At 34.9% G+C, this 22,278-nt stretch overlaps 1 protein-coding gene across 1 annotated transcript; it reads right to left on the minus strand.

The window, feature by feature from the left end:
* Positions 1 to 2,956: 2,956 nt before the first annotated feature.
* Positions 2,957 to 22,066, minus strand: vmp1 (vacuole membrane protein 1). Its single transcript, XM_048160465.1, is given in 13 exon segments — positions 2,957 to 4,581; positions 5,220 to 5,322; positions 9,078 to 9,139; positions 9,541 to 9,657; positions 11,977 to 12,057; positions 12,980 to 13,111; positions 15,312 to 15,454; positions 15,457 to 15,478; positions 18,529 to 18,639; positions 18,821 to 18,911; positions 20,621 to 20,753; positions 21,037 to 21,141; positions 22,042 to 22,066. Coding segments are annotated over 12 exon segments (1,218 nt in total). The 5' UTR covers positions 21,116 to 21,141; positions 22,042 to 22,066; the 3' UTR covers positions 2,957 to 4,437.
* Between the last annotated feature and the right edge of the window lie 212 nt (positions 22,067 to 22,278).

The raw sequence follows: 22,278 nt of genomic DNA on the forward strand, positions 1-22,278 counted from the left end.
GACATTTGCAGATTTATTAAAAAAGAAAAACTGAAATATCACATGGTCCTAAGTATTCAGACCCTTTGCTGTGACACTCATATATTTAACTCAGGTGCTGTCCATTTCTTCTGATCATCCTTGAGATGGTTCTACACCTTCATTTGAGTCCAGCTGTGTTTGATTATACTGATTGGACTTGATTAGGAAAGCCACACACCTGTCTATATAAGACCTTATAGCTCACAGTGCATGTCAGAGCAAATGAGAATCATGAGGTCAAAGGAACTGCCTGAAGAGCTCAGAGACAGAATTGTGGCAAGGCACAGATCTGGCCAAGGTTACAAAAAAATTTCTGCTGCACTTAAGGTTCCTAAGAGCACAGTGGCCTCCATAATCCTTAAATGGAAGACGTTTGGGATGACCAGAACCCTTCCTAGAGCTGGCCGTCTGGCTAAACTGAGAAAAGAGCCTTGGTGAGAGAGGTAAAGAAGAACCCAAAGATCACTATGGCTGAGCTCCAGAGATGCAGTCGGGAGATGGGAGAAAGTTGTAGAAAGTCAACCATCACTGCAGCCCTCCACCAGTCGGGGCTTTATGGCAGAGTGGCCCGACGGAAGCCTCTCGTCAGTGCAAGACACATGAAAGCCCGCATGGAGTTTGCCAAGATGGTGAGAAATAAGATTCTCTGGTCTGATGAGACCAAGATAGAACTTTTTGGCCTTAATTCTAAGCGGTATGTGTGGAGAAAACCAGGCACTGCTCATCACCTGTCCAATACAGTCCCAACAGTGAAGCATGGTGGTGGCAGCATCATGCTGTGGGGGTGTTTTTCTGCTGCAGGGACAGGATGACTGGTTGCAATTGAGGGAAAGATGAATGCGGCCAAGTACAGGGATATCCTGGACGAAAACCTTCTCCAGAGTGCTCAGGACCTCAGACTGGGCCGAAGGTTTACCTTCCAACAAGACAATGACCCTAAGCACAAGCTAAAATAACGAAGGAGTGGCTTCACAACAACTCCGTGACTGTTCTTGAATGGCCCAGCCAGAGCCCTGACTTAAACCCAATTGAGCATCTCTGGAGAGACCTAAAAATGGCTGTCCACCAACGTTTACCATCCAACCTGACAGAACTGGAGAGGATCTGCAAGGAGGAATGGCAGAGGATCCCCAAATCCAGGTGTGAAAAACTTGTTGCATCTTTCCCAAAAAGACTCATGGCTGTATTAGATCAAAAGGGTGCTTCTACTAAATACTGAGCAAAGGGTCTGAATACTTAGGACCACGTGATATTTCAGTTTTTCTTTTTTAATAAATATGCAAAAATGTCAACAATTCTGTGTTTTTCTGTCAATATGGGGTGCTGTGTGTACATTAATGAGGGAAAAAAAATGAACTTAAATGATTTTAGCAAATGGCTGCAAGTATTCAGACCCCCTTAAAATTTTTCACTCTTTGTTATATTGCAGGCTGCAATATAACAAAGAGTGAAAAATTTTAAGGGGGTCTGAATACTTTCCGTACCCACTGTAAGTATTGCCAATTGTTATTTGTTATTTGTCTCTGATATTTATTACCTATTATGCAATTAATGATTGTCAGGTTTTAGTGATTCTGATTCCAATTTTTTTTTTTTTTTTTTTGTATTTCACTTGAATTGTTTCATTTATTTTGTATAGGCTATGTAATACACAATACTTATTACAATTGTTTTTGGTATACTGCTTTTTCTGTCTCTGATATTTATGATTACATATTAAATTGTTTGTAGATTGCAATTGAATGAGACTTTTTCGTACAACAATAATATACCAAAACTATTCAAATTGTGTTGTCTGTGTGCGCGCCACTTTTCGTTGTTACGGTCTTGTCTTTGATTCATCTCGATATGGTTTTAGCAACTGCCCACCTTGTAAATACATACGTATATTATAACGTGGCGTGTAGCCAAGTATGGAGTCCCATACTCTGGATTTGTGCTCTGCATGTGAACACACCCAGAGTTCTGAGAATAGAAATGGCTTTATTTTCCTCATTTGGAATTCCTCCACAATTTGTAACATTCTAAAACCACATTCGGAGGCAATAAATAGGCTCTACTACATTAAGACAATACACAGTTAGCATTCTATCGGCATGTGTTCAGCGATTTGAATATAAGCGTAAAGCTTACACAATGTTTTTCATAAACTAGCGCTAAGACAAAGAATCTGGAGCCGCTACTGGTAATGATCGCTCTAAATTCATCATGCTTATAATAAACTTCTCACTTGATTACACATATAACAATATTAAGATAAACCTATTTTCCTTGTCGCTGTCTATTGAATAATAACGTATTCTTTAAAACCAAAACTAATGCCGATACCGTCGAGAAAAAAAAGTCTTCGACTCTCCCCCGCCAAGGTTTGTTTGGCTATTTGTAGGTACCCAGAGACAACAGTACAAAATTGACCAATCAGAATTAAGCAGACTATTACTGACAAGGTACATATAAGAAACCTCAACTAGCCTGCCGTGTTTATTAATAAACGCTACTTTTTTTTTTGAAGAGGACAGAGGATTATAAATCCAAATGTAAAAATTATAAGGTTTTAAATCTTAAACGTCACGCACATCATAATCAGACAAGGATGGTGTATCTGCATCACAGTTTGTCGACACTACTGTACAGCAGAGGCTGGAGAGACGGATGGACCCAAATACACAAAAATCCTGAAGGAATCTGCAAGTGCAAAGTAAAATGATGGACGATTCATCTTACAACAATGACCCGGCCGTAACAAACAACAAAAGAGCCTCAGAAAAAACATAAATACAATGACGCGTTTAAATTTGAAAGAGTTCAAAAATGGCCCCCATTCAAGTGTCATGCTTTGTTGCTAATGGTTCAAACTAAATATCTCTTAATAACTCTACAGTAAGAATAATAACACACATAAAGTGCTTTTTAATCACTGGGGAAACATTTAAACTTGAGTACAAAAATGCTTTTTATTGTGTTATTGTGAAATGTATAGCAGCAAACTATGACAAACTGAAAACATTTTCTGCGAAAATATATAGGCCTAACTGGTCTTGACATTATTTCTTTCTCTTAAATAAATAGCTGAATGCAATGAGAAAAAGTAGTGATTGATCTTACAACGCACATATAGTTGGTTTACAATAAAAAGATGAATCTTTGCTGTACTTGAATGTTCACATACAATATATCTGCCTCCACAAACCAGGAAATAATCCATTAAATGCCCAGACCCATCGCACACTGGAGGAGACACATTTATCAGGTAGTAAATATTCTTCAGTTCAACATTCCTGGCACAAAATTTAGCCCTGAAAACATGTGAATGGTGACTAAGCCCAAAATTTCAGGCAGCCTATTAGACTGCTGTTGACATATGACTTACAGCCAACACCAGTCTGATAAGCTACCTGACAGAATGGGACAACATGCTACTTCTCGAAGTTTATACAAGTGAGTACATAAGCTGTCAGAGAGAGAGAGATAGAACGATAGATAGATAGATTCATTGCCTTTCACATACCTTCTTTTGGGCTGCATCCTACAACTTGTCATCCACTGGTCTGAACCCAAAGAAATAAAATTTCATAGTTTTTTGGGGGGGGGAGAGGGGGGTAATAATTCACAGATTAACGTAAAATGCACATGTAACACAGCAGATGTATTAATCAATTTAATGTTACTTCTGAGAGAAATTATAGTTAGCCACACAAATATTTCAGCCCAAAATAAGAAAAGAGGAAAGTATGGATCAACTTATGGTTTTAGTTCAAATGTCAAAGGTTGTAATGCACAAACAAATGCAAATATCACATCTTCTGTTTCTTGGGTTAAAAGTTACATCCACTATTTTGTGACATTTTGGTTTAAGATCTCCGGAGAATAAACATCATGTGCGTATAGTCAAAACATTATTTACAAGATGTGCAAACTATTTAGAAACCACAATGATCTGAGTTGATATTGCTATCCTCTTCAAACAGTTAAAGAAATACAAAATGACATCAATATTGATTAAAAAAAACTATCCCTGAAAATTCCAATCACAAAACCTCGCAAAACAGACCCTGCCCATCCATACCTGTATGTTAGAAATTAAATAAGTCAATCTATTGATTAAGAACTGTATTCACTTCAATGGAAGCATGACCTCCAAATGTTGCATAAGGCATTGCAACAAATACGACTCCACACAGCCTGTTAGCTAGACTGCCTTGGTTCTGTTAAGACAAAAATCTCTAAATGTTAAATCTGATTTTAAATAGTCGAGCACACTACAGACAAATGAAGAGGGACTTCACGTAACTAAAGGGGATCTGAATGAATATTAACATACAGAAGCGCACATAAATCAGTGCTCATGTAGCAGTTTTAGCTTAAATATTTCGTAGGTTCCAAAACAGGAGCGTGAGATGCTTTTCTGTTAGTCCGTCATTTTGTTTTCTCCTCCGAGTACTTCTTCTGCTGGAGACGCTTGGCGTAGCTCTGTGCCATGGAGTTAATGATGGACAGAATAAAATAGCACACCATGACCAGCACCACTTTCTCAAATACCCACGAGAGCCAGCTTTCACCCTGCACAGGGGGAAAAAAAAAAAAAACGTATATGAAAATAAAATATTATTTAAAAAAAAAAAAGTGAATCACTTAAGATTTTGAGGCCAAATTAAATTTGTCTTAAGGGAAAGAAGAAAAAAAAAAAACATTTCTGTGCCTCTAGTCAAAATTAAAACTATATTGTATCAAAAATAAATAAAGACTAAACATAAAAATAAAAATGCAGAAATTGAATGAGAAATTAAATAATTAAAAATTAAAATAAATTAAATTAAAAAAATTACTCTGCAAATATATATATATATATATATATATATATATATATATATATATATATATATATATATTTACATTTGTATATTTTTATATACATATAAAATATTTTTTATTATATTTTTACATTTATTTTTTTAATAAAAAAAATCTTTTTGTGCTTCTAGTTCATGTTAAAATAAAGTAAAATAGAAAAATACAAATAAAGAGTGTGTGTATATATATAACAATAAATTAAGAAAATATTTCTGTGCATTCATGTTAAAATAAAGCAAAATTAAAAAAGAAAAGAAATACAAAATAAAATGCAGAAATAATGCGAATTTAAAAAAAAAAAATGTATTACTATATTTAATAAATAAATACAATTTTAAAAAAATTACCGCTGCTGTTCCTTCACCAGCTGGATTATGAAGCTTGGCTCTCTGGGCTTCCAAGTACTCCCTAAAAGGTTTCTGAAGAGATGCTCCAACTCCAGGGATAATACTGTCCAAAAAAATTAAGATATGATTAGCAAAGTCTTACCAAGAGAGGAAGTCCACTAGATCTCCTAAAGCGCACAACAGCTTTCCTTCAGTGAAGCCTCCAGAACAATGAGGCACGAGATCTCTGAACCCTCACTTATAGCAGAGAGGCTTCAGTAGGAACTGTTCTAAACCAATTAATGAGGAAGTGACTCAATATTGTGTCATCACTGCAATGTAGGAAGAACCACCCAGTTTTGGGTGGGTTTGAATGTCAGTGAAACTGAACCATCATGTAGGATCAATTATAACGTTTCTGCACCACACATCTTTAGAGTTCAAGGTGAAATTATCATGTCTTTATTGCATCAAAAAGCAAAGAAATTCTACTGAAAGGAACCACAATACAAATTCTGAACGTTACTGGTCTCGATCACATGACTTCACCACAAACAGGCTGATGATTAAGAACCTCAAGTTTGAGCAGCACATCAAATTCAAAGGATCTTGCCAAGACCATGTGACGAAACATGCTGACCACATTCTTAGATCGTGATTATGAAGTGCTTTCCATGTGGCTTCATTATAAAGCTACAATTGTTGTGCCTCATTCAAAGATGAACAGTAATTTCATTTGTACTTTTGAGTGCCGTTCAAAGTCCCAACATGGAGACCGCATCTCTACTTTTGAGTCACTCTGCTACATCATCTAAACTCTATCTGCACACAGACATCACCATAAATGGTGAAGATTTCTCAGGCTTACTAATAAGTGGCCTCAGTACGTGGTACAAACAGTGTTAAGATCAATCTCATGGTCACATTTCACCCTAAAATCAAACTAAAAACATAACAGTGAATAAGGACATTTAATTCCTTATAATGCAATAAAGTCTTAATAATAGGTTTTTGACATTATTTTAATGAAAATTTTTAAAGTTGCCAGCCAGCACCAGCATTTTTGATCATTTTCACAGAACTTTCATGACTAGCCAGGATATTTTGTTGTATGAATATCTGAATATGCAATATACCAAAAGAAAGCTTCTGTTATTATATTTATATGGGTCATTGACGAATAAGGTTTTTAAAAGTGTAAAAAAACATAATGGAGATATAATTGATTTTGAAGTTTTATTAAGTGTTAACAATGAGATTATGTGGTTTTTATAATCAATTAGCACTGCTTTTGTCATGTTTTACAAGATGGACAAAATTTGTCACCAAAAAAGTCATTCGGTTTAACCAAAATTTCGGTTTTACGGAATGACGATATTTTCAAAAAATGCTAACAGGCTGTGATATCTAGCTAGCAAAAGGACAATCAAACATTTTATATTTATTACAAGTTTTTAAAATATTACAACATTTTCCATGTTTTATCGCGGTTGTACCGAATGACCTGATGTTTCGGGACATGCGTATGATCAAGTGAAAACATGAATTTTTCAAATAGTTAAGAGAGAGTTAGTTACTTTGTGGTCATTTGCAGGTGTCTGAATGATCACACATCCTGTCATATGATATTGACCACATGACTTGATCCAAAATGGTCCCTTTATGTTGGTTACACCAAATGACATCAATGAAATTTAATGTTTCAACATTCTTTCTCATAACAAAGCAACGACTTCTACACATAATTTTAATACCATTTTGCACTATGTTGATATATGATGTAATAAAAACATGCCAGAACAAAAAAATCTATACATTTATTACATTTTAAGATATTTTAATCACAAATGAAATGGCTGTATTGGCCTTTGGACGGTTAAACTGAATGACCTTTTGATGCTTCAAAATCTTTAAAATACCTTTATATGTAGCAAAATGTAATTAAAACATTTTGAATTCAATAAAAGAGATCTAGTTGTACCTTACCTATCTTTGTTTTTTTATTATTATTAAAGCCTTTGGAAAAAAAATTGACCCATCACGTGACGTCACTGACCCATTTTTTTTTTCTAGCTCCATGCATTATTTTTTTTTAAACAACACTTGAATGTGGGTAAATTTAATTTAAAAAAGCAACATTTTGAACAAAAAGCTAAGAAAAATCATGTTTTTGTCAAAGACTACGTCTGGGTCAGATTCATAATTACATTTAAAACCTAGATTGATTAGATAGAGTCCATCAACACCCCCAAAGCTTCACAGTCGTTCCTCTTCCTGGGTCAACATTTTATTCAGTAATGTTAGGCGGTTTTGATTTACATGCCGTTTAATGTTTGCATTATTTTACATGTGCGTAAGCAATGCTTCTGTCACTTGTTTCTTCTTCGCCTGTGTTTTGATCAGGAGATTCAGTACTCTTTCAGAAGATGCGTAATAGCGCCCCCTACCGTATATCAGGGACAACATCAGTATATCAGGGAAAATTCCATCAATGGCGGGGTAATGGGTAGTCGTTGCCTAATGGTTAGAGAATTAGACCGGTAACCCGAAGGTTGTGGGTTCGATTCTCAATACCAGCAGGAAATGACTGAGCAAGGCACAAAATGGCTGCCCACTGCTTTGGGTCTGTTTGCAGTGTGTGTGTGTGTGTGTGTGTGTGTGTGTGTGTGTGTGTGTTCAGTAATCACAACTCTTAATGTGTGTGCACTAACTTGGATGGGTTAAATGCAGAGGACAAATTAAGACTGGGTTACCATACTTGGCCTTCACGTCACTAAAAAAACCCCTAAAGACTACATGATGGAAAATGCTGTCAATGACTGAAAAAGAGTTTACCCAACGATTTACTTTTGAGCTATAATGTAGTTAAATGTCAAAAATAATGTCACAATAGAAAAAAAAAAAATCTTCATTGTCTTAAAATAAGATAAATTAAATGATAAAGCAACAGATCTTCTTTCTTTATTTTGGAATAAAATGTGACCTGGACATATTTAGCCATTCACATGTCCTATATAGCTGTATAGAGGAACAGAAACCATATGCGATTCTTTAGATGATTCAGACTAAACAATGGTAAGCATCTGACTATGCTTGCATTTGCATGCAAGCATTAAAATGAGCTGCCCACAGTTCATGAAAGAGTTCAATAAACTCTGCTAGATCCTTTTTTAGTTTCCTCTTGTGCATTTGCATGTTACAATGACATTTGTTTCTTACTGGCAAAGAAACTACTCTTTATCTATACAATTAATTCAAAAAGTTTGGGGTCGGTAAGATTTTTTATTTAACTGTATGCAACAAGGCTGCATTTATTTGATCAAAGTAATACAGTAAAAACAGTAATATTCCAAAAATTTTATTGCAATTTAGCATAACACTTCTATTGTAATATATTTAAAAATGTCATTTATTTCTATGATGGCGAAGCTGAATTGTCAGCATCATTAATCCAGTCTTCAGAGTCACATGATCCTTCAGAAATCAGTCTAAAATGCCGATTTGCTGGTCAAGAAACATTTCTTACTATTATCAATGTTGAAAACATTTGTGCTGCTTAACTGTAATATAATTTTTTTGTAATATTATAAATGTCTTTAATGAATCCTACAAAGATAAAAGTATTAATTTAAGAAAAAAAAAACTTACCGACACCAATACTTTTGAACAGCAGTGTATAGATCATTTAAGTCAATTTCTTAATTCACATGCAAAAATGTATTTTATGTCTAAAAAGCATTTTGAATTGCCACTCATCGGTGCACAAATACTATCATTTCAGGTGTTCTTGATTAATGTAGTTCTTGTTTATTCGCTATAATGTTTACCATTGTTTACACAGGGTGTCTATATTCACCTCACGGTGGTGTCATTACTCACCCGATCAGGGAGACCATCTGCTCCACTATGTGCTTGCTGAATGTTATGATAACAAATAGTTTCTGTAGAGAAACAAAAAGTGGATACACATTATCAGACAATGAATCAACGGCATGATCCTCAAGGCGGCGAGTGCAGCAGATCTGTTTGTGGGGGGCAGATAAGGTCTTCAGGAGACAGTGAGAAATGAGGAGACGTGACACCCGGTGAGATCACAGACTCGCTCGCGCTCATGATTTGATCATTTGGATGACATGAACAGTTCTGTAGACATCAGATGCACCGCTGTCTAGAAGCTGCTGAGTCAACATTCAAAACTCAAAAGAGGCACATGCAAAGGTCTGACTTTGATGATCTAATGGCACCGATCAACTGAATTATGGGAATCATCTCTTTAGAAATGACACACTCAAAAACATGTTTACACAAATGCTTAACATTTGTTTTCTTACTCTCAGTATACCTGAATGTGCATCTTAATAACGGCCTTTCCAATCAGAGTTGCTCCAAAGAAGGTCCAAAATGGAATCAGGAAATGACCACAGGTGATTCCAGCCAGGTCAAACAAGGGATTTGGGATCTGAGAAACAGACATGCATAAGTATTGGTAAGCACCAAAAGACAATATACTGACAAATACATTTGAAACTCTTTCTATCCTGAACATCAACTATATAACACATTTATTATATAAGCTACTGGGATACATGGGCGTAGTTTTGGTTTGAACATTGGTGGAGTTGACGTGCAACCCGTGTTAGCGGGTATTTATTAATTTATTTATTTTTGCAAAATGGTCTTTTGTGGTTGATAAATAATAGTCTAGTTAACAATTACTTGTTTACATAATATATGATGTATTTTATATTATTTAAGCATCTGGAACCTTGTCAGTTTGACAAAATGTTCAATTTCAAAGTGCCATGGGAAGTCAAACAAATGCTTCCTTAACATTTTCTTATATTCTTATATTCTTAAATAGTTTTTTTCCTACTACTTTCATCAGGCTCTTAATGAGTCTGTTGTCTCTTAGAATTTCTGAAGGCTAGGTTTTTCTTAAAGGTGCCCTCGAATGAAAAATTTAATTTATCTTGGCATAGTTAAATAACAAGAGTTCAGTACATGGAAAAGACATACATTGAGTTTCGAACTCCATTGTTTCCTCCTTATATAAATCTCATTTGTTTAAAAGACCTCCGAAGAACAGGCGAATCTCAACATAACACCAACTGTTACGTAACAGTCGGGGTGTACGCCCCCAATATTTGCATATGCCAGCACATGTTCCCAACATTATAAAAGGCATTAGACAAGGGCAGCCAGTATTAATGTCTGGATGTGCACAACCAAATCATCAGACTAGGTAAGCAAGCAAGAACAACAGCGAAAAATGGCAGATGGAGCAATAATATCTGACATGATCCATGATATCATGATATTTTTAGTGATATTTGTAAATTGTCTTTCTAAATGTTTCGTTAGCATGTTGCTAATGTACTGTTAAATGTGGTTAAAGTTACCATCGGTTATTACTGTATTCACGGAGACAAAAGAGCCGTCGCTATTTTCATTTTTAAACACTTGCAGTCTGTATAATTCATAAACACAACTTCATTCTTTATAAATCTCTCCAACAGTGTAGCATTAGCCGTTAGCCACGGAGCACAGCCTAAAATTCATTCAGAATCAAATGTAAACAATATAACAGTATACAATACTCACATAATCCGACGCATGCATGCCGCATGCATGACGAACACTTTGTAAAGATCCATTTGAGGGTTATATTAGCTGTGTAAACTTTGTTAAGGCACTGTTTAAGGCAAGCGCGAGCTCTGTGGGCGGAGAGCACGGGATTTAAAGGGGCCGCAGCATAAAATAGGCGCGTTTATAATGATGCCCCAAAATAGGCAGTTAAAAAAATTAATAAAAAAAAATCTATGGGGTGAAACTGAAGCTGAAACTTCACAGACACATTCAGGCGACACCTTAGACTTATATTACATCTTTTAAAAACATAATCTAGGGCACCTTTAACATCAGTCATCATTAGAACCGAACACATTTTACACAGGGAGAAAACTGATTGTTTGGTCAACAATTCACAAAGGTCCAGTTTTTAAAGCTCTTGATTCTATGTTGCACTTGCCCTTCTTTAAAAAAAAAAAAAGTATAATTTCTAGTAACTGTCACATTTGTTACATTAAGGCTATAATTACGGGTAAGACCAATGTTAGCTCCTCATAGCTCACAGTTGTAATATAAATCTTTAGTGAAAAATCCATTCACTTAAATTATTATGAATTCTACAACAAGTTAGTCAAAATTTAACAATAAATAGCTACAATAAAATGTGTTAAATTCTAGTAAGGGTGGTCATGAGTGGTTTAAAAAGCTTTCTAATGTATGATGGAGCAGGATGTTTTCTCCTCTTTTCATTAGTCTTATAAATTATGTGGCTGTTTCAGGTCCTGTTTGACTTTCTCCACAGCATTTTAAAGTAGTAAACGGAAGTCAAACGGGTCTCACATTTCTATCATCGGCATCATGATAGGAGCGACTCACGCAAATCTTATCACACTTTTGGAGCGCGCACACACAGTATACAGTGATTCGCACACCACTCATGTAAATAAACCGGGCTTCAGTCATAATGTGCTCATAATTGGTCTGTCCAGTTTAGACGTGAACTTGCCGCATATAAAAGCTCTGAACATGCGATGTAGCCTATATAATTTATTAATAATTCTATTAACCATTGTATATTTGGGGGGTATACTTGCTAGTTTTGGTTATTTGGTGAAGGAGTTAAGCCCCTGCTGTGAACCATTTAAATTCTGCAATTACAAAACAAGCAATGATAAAGAAAAAAAAAAATTTTGAAAAAGAAGAAACTTACAGAGGCACAAGCCAGAATTCCAAAAAATCCCACTTTCTGCACCATGTTTTGCACTGCAAGCTTGGCTCTTGATGCAAAATCCTGGAAGAAAATTGACAATTTAAAAATGTAAACTTGACATGGAAAACTGATCCTAGTCTGCAAGGAATGAACAATCTGTACAACTTTTTATACTGTTATATACTGTAAAATGGATTTTATATGTGTTTAGAAAAAAATTTGCTTATATATATAAAATAAAATATAATATAAAATAATTTAAAATAAATAATATATTTATAATAAGTTAAAATAGTATAATACAAAAAAATAATGTAATACATTTACATTTTTTTTACTAAAAAAATAACTATTTTACATAATTTTAGTAGAACTATTTCTGGAATCGGCTTTCAGTTACTCTACAAAATTAATGCAAATGCAAAGACAACGAAAACATTCTCAACATTATGCCTAAAAAAAGAGTCATATAAAATAATTACTTTGCCACAACTGTGCAAAAAAGCTGATATCAAAAAAGGGTGGCATTAATCACCAGACCTTGAGGTCCGATACAGCATTATTAAAGATGACCAATTAAAAGTCTTGTGTGAAGGCGCAGACCATGTGGGGTCCCACTTAGACACTAAGAGGCTGTGATTAAAGGGAAGCTCTGCCTCTGAGTCACCCGCCGCTCAAAGGGTTTACTGGAAGTCAGGGGAGAGCCCTTCCAAGAAATCATGTGACCCGCATAAGTGAACCACAATAGTGGGGACTCATGGGAATAGGATACAGGGACCCCTCCCACCAACAGGATACTGTATGCTCGCTGCATCATGGGGGGCCATCACTGTCTGCTTCATAAAGGCATGACCACTGGAAGGAAATAGCTAGTTAAGCTTTGAACATCTACCGGTGCTCCTGATGATGATCAAAAGGGAGCTGCTGTCTGTATGAAGGTGAACTGTTAGTTTGGACACACGGGTCCGGTATATGACATGAGCTTTTGAGATGAAATCCAGACCTGCGCGCTCTGTGCCTGCTCCAGCATCTCCTCAAATTCCTCATAATCTTCATCATCAGGATCTGCTCCAGACAGCCGTGCCGCCCGTGCCATGAAGTAAGGAGGCAGCTCTCCGATGGCCGTGCCCGCACCCTGGAAACAGACAGAGTCATACATTATGAGCCTTAAGAAGGCAAAGTGTGATTTATCATAAACAGCATCTGAGTTCTGCAATTATTCACAAACAAAACATCATTACATTGTGATGGTCACACTAGGTTTTTGAGAACACACGCATACACGCAGAAGAATTTCACTTCTTATCATAGTTCAGGCTTGGAAATTGGAATGTGAATTTCTATGCCAAAAAGATGTTCGTCATAGCAGAGGATCAAAACATCAAAGTCTGACTTCTGAAGATCAAACATGGAGGATCTTCCCATTTTGACATAATTAAAAGGTTAAAAAAAAAAATGCAAGCTTCAGTTAAAAATCTGCTTTGATCCCAGTACATAGTGAGCTTTAGACAGATAGATATAATTATATCTACATATAGATTATATCAATTATATTATATAATTATTATATATCATATTATAAATCTATTACAAAAAAATAGAATTTATATATATAAAATTAGAATATTATATATATTATATAATTACATAATTATATAATATATATTTCTATATCCTAATTATTTTTAATATGTAATTCATTTTTCCAGGAGCTCATTGCTTCTACATTCAGTTAAACTGCTAACAGTGATTGTAAATTAATTGCCTAAATTATTACATTATTTGCTAACTGAATTCTTTAAATTGTGATTTTGATATGCATTCTCTGTAAAGCTGCTTTGAAATGATATGTATCGTGAAAAGCGCTATACAAATATACAAATGTGAATTGAATTGAATTGAATTGAATTGAATTAAATAATATATACATTTACACTACCGTTCAAAAGTTTGGGATCGGTAAGATTTGTAATATTTTTAAAAGAAGTTTCGTCTGCTCACCAAGATTGCATTTATATAATTAAAAATACAGTAAAAACAGTAATATTGTGAAAAATTATTACAATTTAAAATAACTTTTCTATTGGAATATAATATAAAATGTAATTTATTTCTGTGTTGGAAAAGCTGAATTTTCAGCATCATTACTCCAGTGTCACATGATCCTTCAGAAATCATTCTAATATGCTGATTTGCTGCTCAATAAACATTTATGATTATTTTCAATGTTGAAAACAGTTTTGTACTTTTTTTTTTTTTTTTTTTTCAGGATTCCTTGATGAATAGAAAGTTCAAAAGAACAGCATTTATCTGAAATACAAAGCTTCTGTAGCATTATACACTACCGTTCAAAAGTTTGGGGTCAGTAAGAATTTTTATTTTTATTTTTTTGAAAAGAAATTAAAGAAATTAATACTTTTATTCAGCAAGGATGCATTAAATCAATCAAAAGTGGCAGTAAAGACATTTATAATGTTACAAAAGATTAGATTTCAGATAAACACTGTTCTTTTGAACTTTCTATTCATCAAATAATCCTGAAAAAAAATATTGTACACAAATATTTTGTACAATTGTACACATTAAATGTTTCTTGAGCAGCAGATCAGCATATTAGAATGATTTCTGAAGGATCATGTGACACTGAAGACTGGAGTAACGATGCTGAAAATTCAGCTTTGCATCACAGGAATAAATTACTTTGTCAAATATATTCAAATAGAAAACAGTTATTTTAAATTGTAATAATATTTCACAATATTACTGTTTTTACTGTATTTTAATTTAAATAAATGTAGCCTTGGTGAGCAGACGAAACTTCTTTTAAAAACATTCAAAATCTTAGTGGTTCCAAACTTTTGGACTGTACTGTATTTATATATATATATATATATATATATATATATATATATATATTACACACACACACACAAACATTTTATCATATTATTTAATATTAATATAATATGAAATATTAAAATTACTAACTAGAATTAAAATAAACTAGAATTAATACATAAATATATATTTTTAAATGTATAAAAAGTTATTTTAACATTTAATATTATATTATATTATATAAACAAAACCCATGTTTTTTTTTGGTTGTTGTTTTTTAAAGAAGTGATATTGTACTTGATGCAGGGTTTGGAGTATATTTTTTAGGCCTGCTGAATCCTATTCCAGGAGGTCAACTTCCAGCAGACTTTAGTTCAAACTCTGCTCTACTGAAACCAAACAGCTCAATTAACTGGATTCAAGTGTGCTGACACTAAGAGCAGGACTGAGAAACTTTAGTACTTATAGGGCCAAGACTGCATTGTGAAAGCACTCACCCACATGCAGGCCTCAAGCCGAACCTTCGACATGATGGTCCACAATGAGATGCTCTCCTGTAGGACCTCCTCCTCCGGACACACTATCTGAGCTGGGTAGGGTGGCTCAGGGAAGTTCACTGAGCCACATTCATATGCAGCCAGGTGACAGAAGCTATGTGTGGACCCTGGAGAAAATGATGCAATCACATGTTTACAGACTAAAATAATACTTCACGTGAGCATGAACATAAGCGCTGTCACATGCACAGCTTAATGCATTCCTAAGAATAGTACCTTACGAGTAAAATAAACAATTGTTTGCTGACCAAGTACGTAAGACTTCCACAAATGTACGTGTGATTCGATGCAACTGCAAAAAGCTTGTGACCTTAATGTAGTGCGATGGAAAAACCACAAAATCTACAAAATGACAATTCATTTGCTAAGTGAAAACAGGCATTGATGTCATTCCTTCCCACAGTTGGTCAATCCGTGGGAGAATATACGTAGGAGAAGAGACTGGACAATATGCCATGTCTAGCATTTTTAACCTCTGATTAACCTTTCTTAACCAAAGGAGGCCAAAATGACTCAGGTGGTACCATTTAGTGGATGGCTCCGTTCAAATCAACCATAATCCAATAGGAAATACTATACAGATGCAACAAATGAAACGGAAACATTTATTTTGTCACATCAAACGTTGTTTTATAACAGAATGCGAGGGGATATCTAAGATCTGCGCTAAAAAGCCTGTTAAACCCAAACCCAGTCTAAATATTGATGTGGTCTTAGGTTACTCTTCTGATGGTTGGGATCTTTACAGTCAGAGGTGATGTCAGCCAATCAGGACCATCATAGGTTAGTCACAGTCAGAGGAATGAGCTCACGACGGTGTCACGGCAAAGAGCCTGATACGGCAACCGTTTTATCTGGTTACTCAGTGCAATTGAGTTTATTTCCCAGGCAATGAAACCTGACGCAGACCCCTTCCCAAACTTAATCATTAGATGCAGATGAGAAGTAGTTTTGATTAAAAAAATATTGATTTGTTACATTAGGCGTTTTTGCTACAATGTTTAAAAAAAAAAAAGATTTTTGATGAGAAACAATCTATTTGAAATTAATGCTGTTCTTTTCAACTGTTCTTTTCAACTTTTTGAACATTCTAGAACTAGTGGACCAATAGTGACGCTTAAGCCCGCCCTAATTTACATGAAATTCAAACTGCAACATTTGGCAAAGCAAGAGCAGAACGTGGAAAGAAGAGCACAAGCGTACAAGAGAGTAAAATACGAGCAGAAAATGTTAGTACAGAGTAATAAAAGCAAGGAAAACAACTTTTTACAACACAAACACAAGTTTAAGATTTGTGCAATATAATTTTTAATGTATTTTTTTTAAATGAGCTTTTAGTTTTTCTGTTCAGGCTTATTATATTTTCATCCGTGACCACGTCCTTTGCCATTCTGATCATTTTGCATTATTTGTTTCAGTTTGTGCAATATATTTTTACATGTGTTTTTCAAATTTTTGATTCATGCTTATTATTTTTTGATCCGTTTAGGAGGGAATCGAACCACATATTAGTGGCCTGTTGGTCTGATGGTAAGAGAGAAGATCAGAAAAGTAGTTTGGTGCCGAACCTACCAGGGACTTCTAAACCAACAATACCTTAAACTGGATTCTATACTCAATGGGAAGCCAAAGCAAACTAGCCAAAACAGGAGTAATACTTTCCCTTCTAGTCAGTGTTAAAAAAAACTGGCTGTGGCATTTTGGACCAACTGGAGGCGAGAAAAACAAGATTGAGCGACCCCTAAATACAATGTGTTACAGTAGTCCAGTCTTGATGAAATAAATGCATGGATAATGGCTTCCAAGTCCCTAAATGAAAGAAAAGATTTGATTTTGGCAATCAAGAAGCAGAAAGAAATTCTAATTTAACAACTGTTTATTTTTTATCAAATTTAAGTGGCGGGTAAAAAACGACTCCCAAATTTCTTGCATATAGTGCTAGTTAAAAAATATTAAGCAGCACAACGGTTCTCAACTTTGATAAGAAGAAATGTTTCTTGAGCAGCAAATCAGCATATTAGAATGATTTCTGAAGGATCATGTGACACTGAAGACTGGAATAAAGATGCTTGAAAAATTAAATACTGCACTATTATATTGTCATTCTACTAAAGACAAAGTACATTATTAAAATATTATCTAGAAAATATTGTCTACCCTCTACTCAAGTAATGTTAGGTGTATAAAGGTGAAAAAAATCAATTTAAATGAATTTAAAACTTACTTTTGCTTTAACAGCCCTTTTACTAGATTCTTTACTTTAAACATTTTTTAAAAATGCGCATTTTTATACAAAAGTCTGGTGGTGAAACATTGTGCGTATTTGCACTTTCACATCCCGTTCTTTCACAATGCCGCCCATAGACACACAAACTGAGCGCAAAGTACTAGAATTCCCCGGTGACAAAAGAGGGGTGTGACTTCACCACAGCCAGTGGAAGTGGACACTCCTGACCACTGTCTAGCAGTTCAATCTGAGTCAGTGGAAACTGGTGAAAGGTTCTGCTTACAAGATTTGCTGCAGAGAAGCAGAGAGAGGCACATGCTCTCACTGTCACACTATTAATAAACTTCAGTGGAACTTCAAGCACATATTCTCTTCCCTTTTGACAGAGGAGCCCTGACAGTTAATCTAGGGGAATACCCAATGCTCCTGTATTCAAAGACCCAATGTTTATTAGCTCTGATTTATATGTTGTGTGTTTTGGCAAATATATACAGTAAAAGTATACTTCGTTTCTTCTGAGAAAATCGAACAAACTTTTATCCAGAAAATGCTCTCTAGAATGAGAAATTAAAGGGATAGTTCATTAAAAAATTAAAATTCTGTCATCATTTACTCACCCTCAAGTTGTTCCAAACCTGTATGAGCTTCTTTCTTCTGTTGAACACAAAAGAAGATATTTGGAAGACTGTTGGTAACCAAACAGTTGACAGTGCCATTGACTTCCATAGTATTTTTTTTTTTCCTACTATGGAAGTCAATGTGGCCCATCAACTGTCTGGTTACCAACAGTCTTCAAAATATCTTCTTTTGTGTTCAAGAGAAGAAAGAAGCTCATACAGGTTTGGAACAACTTGAGAGTGAGTAAATGATGAGAGAATTAGTGAACTATCCCTTTAAGTCTACATTTCAGTTCACTGTTTAAACTCTTACCAAGTACAGGAGGAACGTGTGCAATCCAGTGCCGAGTCCAACCGAAGACAAAATACCCAGGCCTACCCAGTAGGCACACCACAGGAACTTCTTCTCCAGGTACTGTACATACTACAAACAATGGCAAACACATTACGCAACACATTAAAGAGTAACTAAGATGCTTACTACTCTATTAGAGCATGTGAGCAAAACATAATCACTAAATTACTACCTTGGAGAAGCTTTTAAAAGAAAAATGATCATAAAAAAAAGGCAACAAAATCATGATTCTGGCAAATACTCAGCTCACCTGCTGATGTGCTCCTTCTATTGAGTAAGCCATTGAGAAAAGTGAAAAAAGGACTACGGTCAAAAACACCACACCTCTTCTCTGCCAAAGCCTGCAAAAAATAAAAAATAAAATAAATAAAATTAGTAAATTAATATTATTGATGTAAAATGCATTATTAGAGATGGATCTGATAAGTAAATTAATAAAAAATCACAATAAATCATATATTTTGAAGTACCTCATCGTTCAAAAGTTAAGACATTTTAATGTTTTTGAAAGAAGTCTCTTATGCTCATCAAAGCTGCATATATTTGATCAAAATACAGTTGAAAACATAATATTGTATAATCTATAATTTTTTTGTGTATTTTGATATGATGTCAAAGGTAAATTTTCAGCATCATTACTCCAGTCTTCAATGTCGTATGATCCTTCAGAAATCATTCTGATATCATTTCTTATTTTTACAAATGCTGAAAACAGTTATGCTGCTACACTGTTTTGTGGAAACTGACACTTTTTCTGGATTCTTTGATAAATAGAAAAATCAAAAGAACAGCATGTATCTGAAATTAAAATCGTTTGTAACATTCTAAATGTTTTTACTGTCACTTTTTAATAAATTTAAAGCATCATTGCTGAATAAAGTTTAAAAAAGTCCTACTAACTGTTTTTAATGGTAGTGTATATTGCATTCAGTTCTGTTTTAAAGGTGCCCTAGATTCAAAAATTGAATTTATATTGGCATAGTTAAATAACAAGAGTTCAGAGTTCAGTACATGGAAAAGACATACATTGAGTCTCAAACTCCATTGTTTCCTCCTTCTTATATAAATCTCATTTGTTTAAACGACCTCCGAAGAACAGGCGAATCTCAACATAACACCGACTGTTACGTAACAGTCGGGGTGTACGCCCCCAATATCCTTGCATATGCCAGCCCATGTTCCCAACATTATGAAAGGCATTAGACAAGGGCAGAACGTCTGGATCTGCACAGGTGAATCAACAGACTAGGTAAGCAAGCAAGAACAATAGCAAAAAATGGCAGATGGAGCAATAATAACTGACATGATCCATGATATCATGATATTTTTAGTGATATTTGTAAATTGTCTTTCTAAATGTTTCGTTAGCATGTTGCTAATGTACTGTTAAATGTGGTTAAAGTTACCATCGTTTATTACTGTATTCACGGAGACAAGAGCCGTCGCTATTTTAATGCATAAACACAACTTCATTCTTTATAAATCTCTCCAACAGTGTAGCATTAGCCGTTAGCCACGGAGGACAGCCTCAAATTCACTCAGAATAAAACGTTAACATCCAAATAAATACTTTACTCACATAATTCGAAGCATGCATACAGCATGCATGACGAACATCTTGTAAAGATCCATTTGAGGGTTATATTAGCTGTGTAAACTTTGTAAATGCGCTGTAATACAGTCGACAGCTCATGTGGCAGGGAGCACGCAAATTAAAGGGGCGGCGCTGCCTAAATCAGTGCATTGTTAATGATGCCCCAAAATAGGCAGTTAAAAAAATTTATTTAAAAAAATCTATGGGGTATTTTGAGCTGAAACTTCACAGACACATTCAGGGGACACCTTAGACTTATATTACATCTTGTGAAAAAGCATTTTGGGCACCTTTAAGCAAAGAATCTGAATGACACTTGTAAAATATCACTTTTTTCCATTTGTTGAGCATTGATATGAATCAGTTTCATCATACAAAGATGTAAATCCCATAAGCTACCTAAAAAGACACTCAAAATTAAAATTATGAGTGCACAATAAAAGTTTGATTGCTTACTTCCACGTCCATTCTTTCAGGGTAACGAGGGTTTCTAGGAAGAAATACTGTAGTGTGATAAAAGGCCTCCTCCACAACACTAAAGAGAGACGCTCTTCCCTGTCCTGCTGCTTTCTCTCTCTCAGAGATGAATCTGTGGGTACAATCCCTATAATTTAATTATTATATTTTAAAACAACATGCAAGTCTAAAAGTGTGTTCACAAACACTACAGATTATTACAACAGGAAGAAAAACATAACATAAATTTAGACTTTTCATTTGATGCGGACTTTAAGATCAATGATGAATCCATCAGTGATGAGGGCAGGTCCGTTTATCTCCACGGGACGTTTTTATCTCCGACCCTTGATCAGTTCAGCCGAGGCTTACATGGTGTCTGCCAGCAGGTAATTGATTACATCAGCTTAACAAACCTGTAGAACTGCCATTCTGCTTGTCTTTAGGTCCTAGTCTTTTCTGTGGCTGTTCACATTCTGCTCCATTTGCAGCCATCTCCCACTACTGTTTACAGTTCAAACCTGTACACACAAAACAAACACTGTAATGCCACCAGTGAAAATATTACTCAGTGAGCTCATGGTAAGTTTGCTGAGGGCAGACAACCATCCCAAATCAAACTTTGGAAGTGGTTTCTCATCTCCAAAAAGCCTTGAGTGGCTTAGCTGTTAATCTTAAGAGAATAAATGTGATGTATAAAATAATCTGAAGATCACAATACTGTCAGTGGTACTGACAAATAAAGAAGGATATGATGTATTCTAGTACTAGTATATTCATTTATTTCCACCACAGGTCTCTGATCAGCTGTGTAAGTTGTACTAGGACCTTTAACTAGCACTGAAGCTAACCTAACTAAGCCAGAACTTCATTCAGTAAGGTTATAGTATACAGAAATTTTTAGCTCTTGCTTAGTAATTAATAGTTATCTCAAATAAACAAAAAATCATTTTCAGATTCCATTTACAGATTATATGCATTTCAGAAAGCACATGTGGGTGATGAACCGGCAAGAATTAGCTGTCTAGGTTAGCTTTGAGTCCGCTGTTTGGATTTTATTTCAGACTCGGCAACGAGTACATAGTAATGTTTACATACTTTTAGACTAAAAAGAGTTAAAAGTGTCATAACAGAGGTAAGGTAAAGTGAAGGGACACATTCATACCTGCACCACTCTTCCGTCCTGACAGCAGCAATAAGCGACAACAACAGCCACAGGAAATGACTCATGCTCAGCTGTAGAGCAGTGCAGGAATTTCAAAATAAAAGACGATGCTTACTGTTGTTGTCTATTTTCGATTTTATCAGTAACACTGAAATTAATCGAGCTTATTTTGACGTTATTTTCACCATGCTCTTATAAAGAGCTTCCTAGAATCTTTTTTTTTATTATTATTATTTTTTAAATTCAGGATACTGACCGTCAGCTTCGGAGTATGTCGATGTCGTTTTACCCAATGAGACAAAAATAGAAAAGATATTTTTAGGATGACCCAGAAGGCAATTTAGATTTTCAAGGTCGGACTTTTACGCTACCAAAAGCGCTTCCGGGATCGTGATAGTGCATTAGATTAACATCTTCTCTGCCATACTGTCGACCATTTATAGGAGTCTAATGAAATGTATTTTGATTTTTAAACGTTTCTTACGTACTTCTC

Source organism: Megalobrama amblycephala, linkage group LG16, assembly GCF_018812025.1.
Source record: "Megalobrama amblycephala isolate DHTTF-2021 linkage group LG16, ASM1881202v1, whole genome shotgun sequence".
Lineage (NCBI taxonomy): Eukaryota > Metazoa > Chordata > Actinopteri > Cypriniformes > Xenocyprididae > Megalobrama > Megalobrama amblycephala.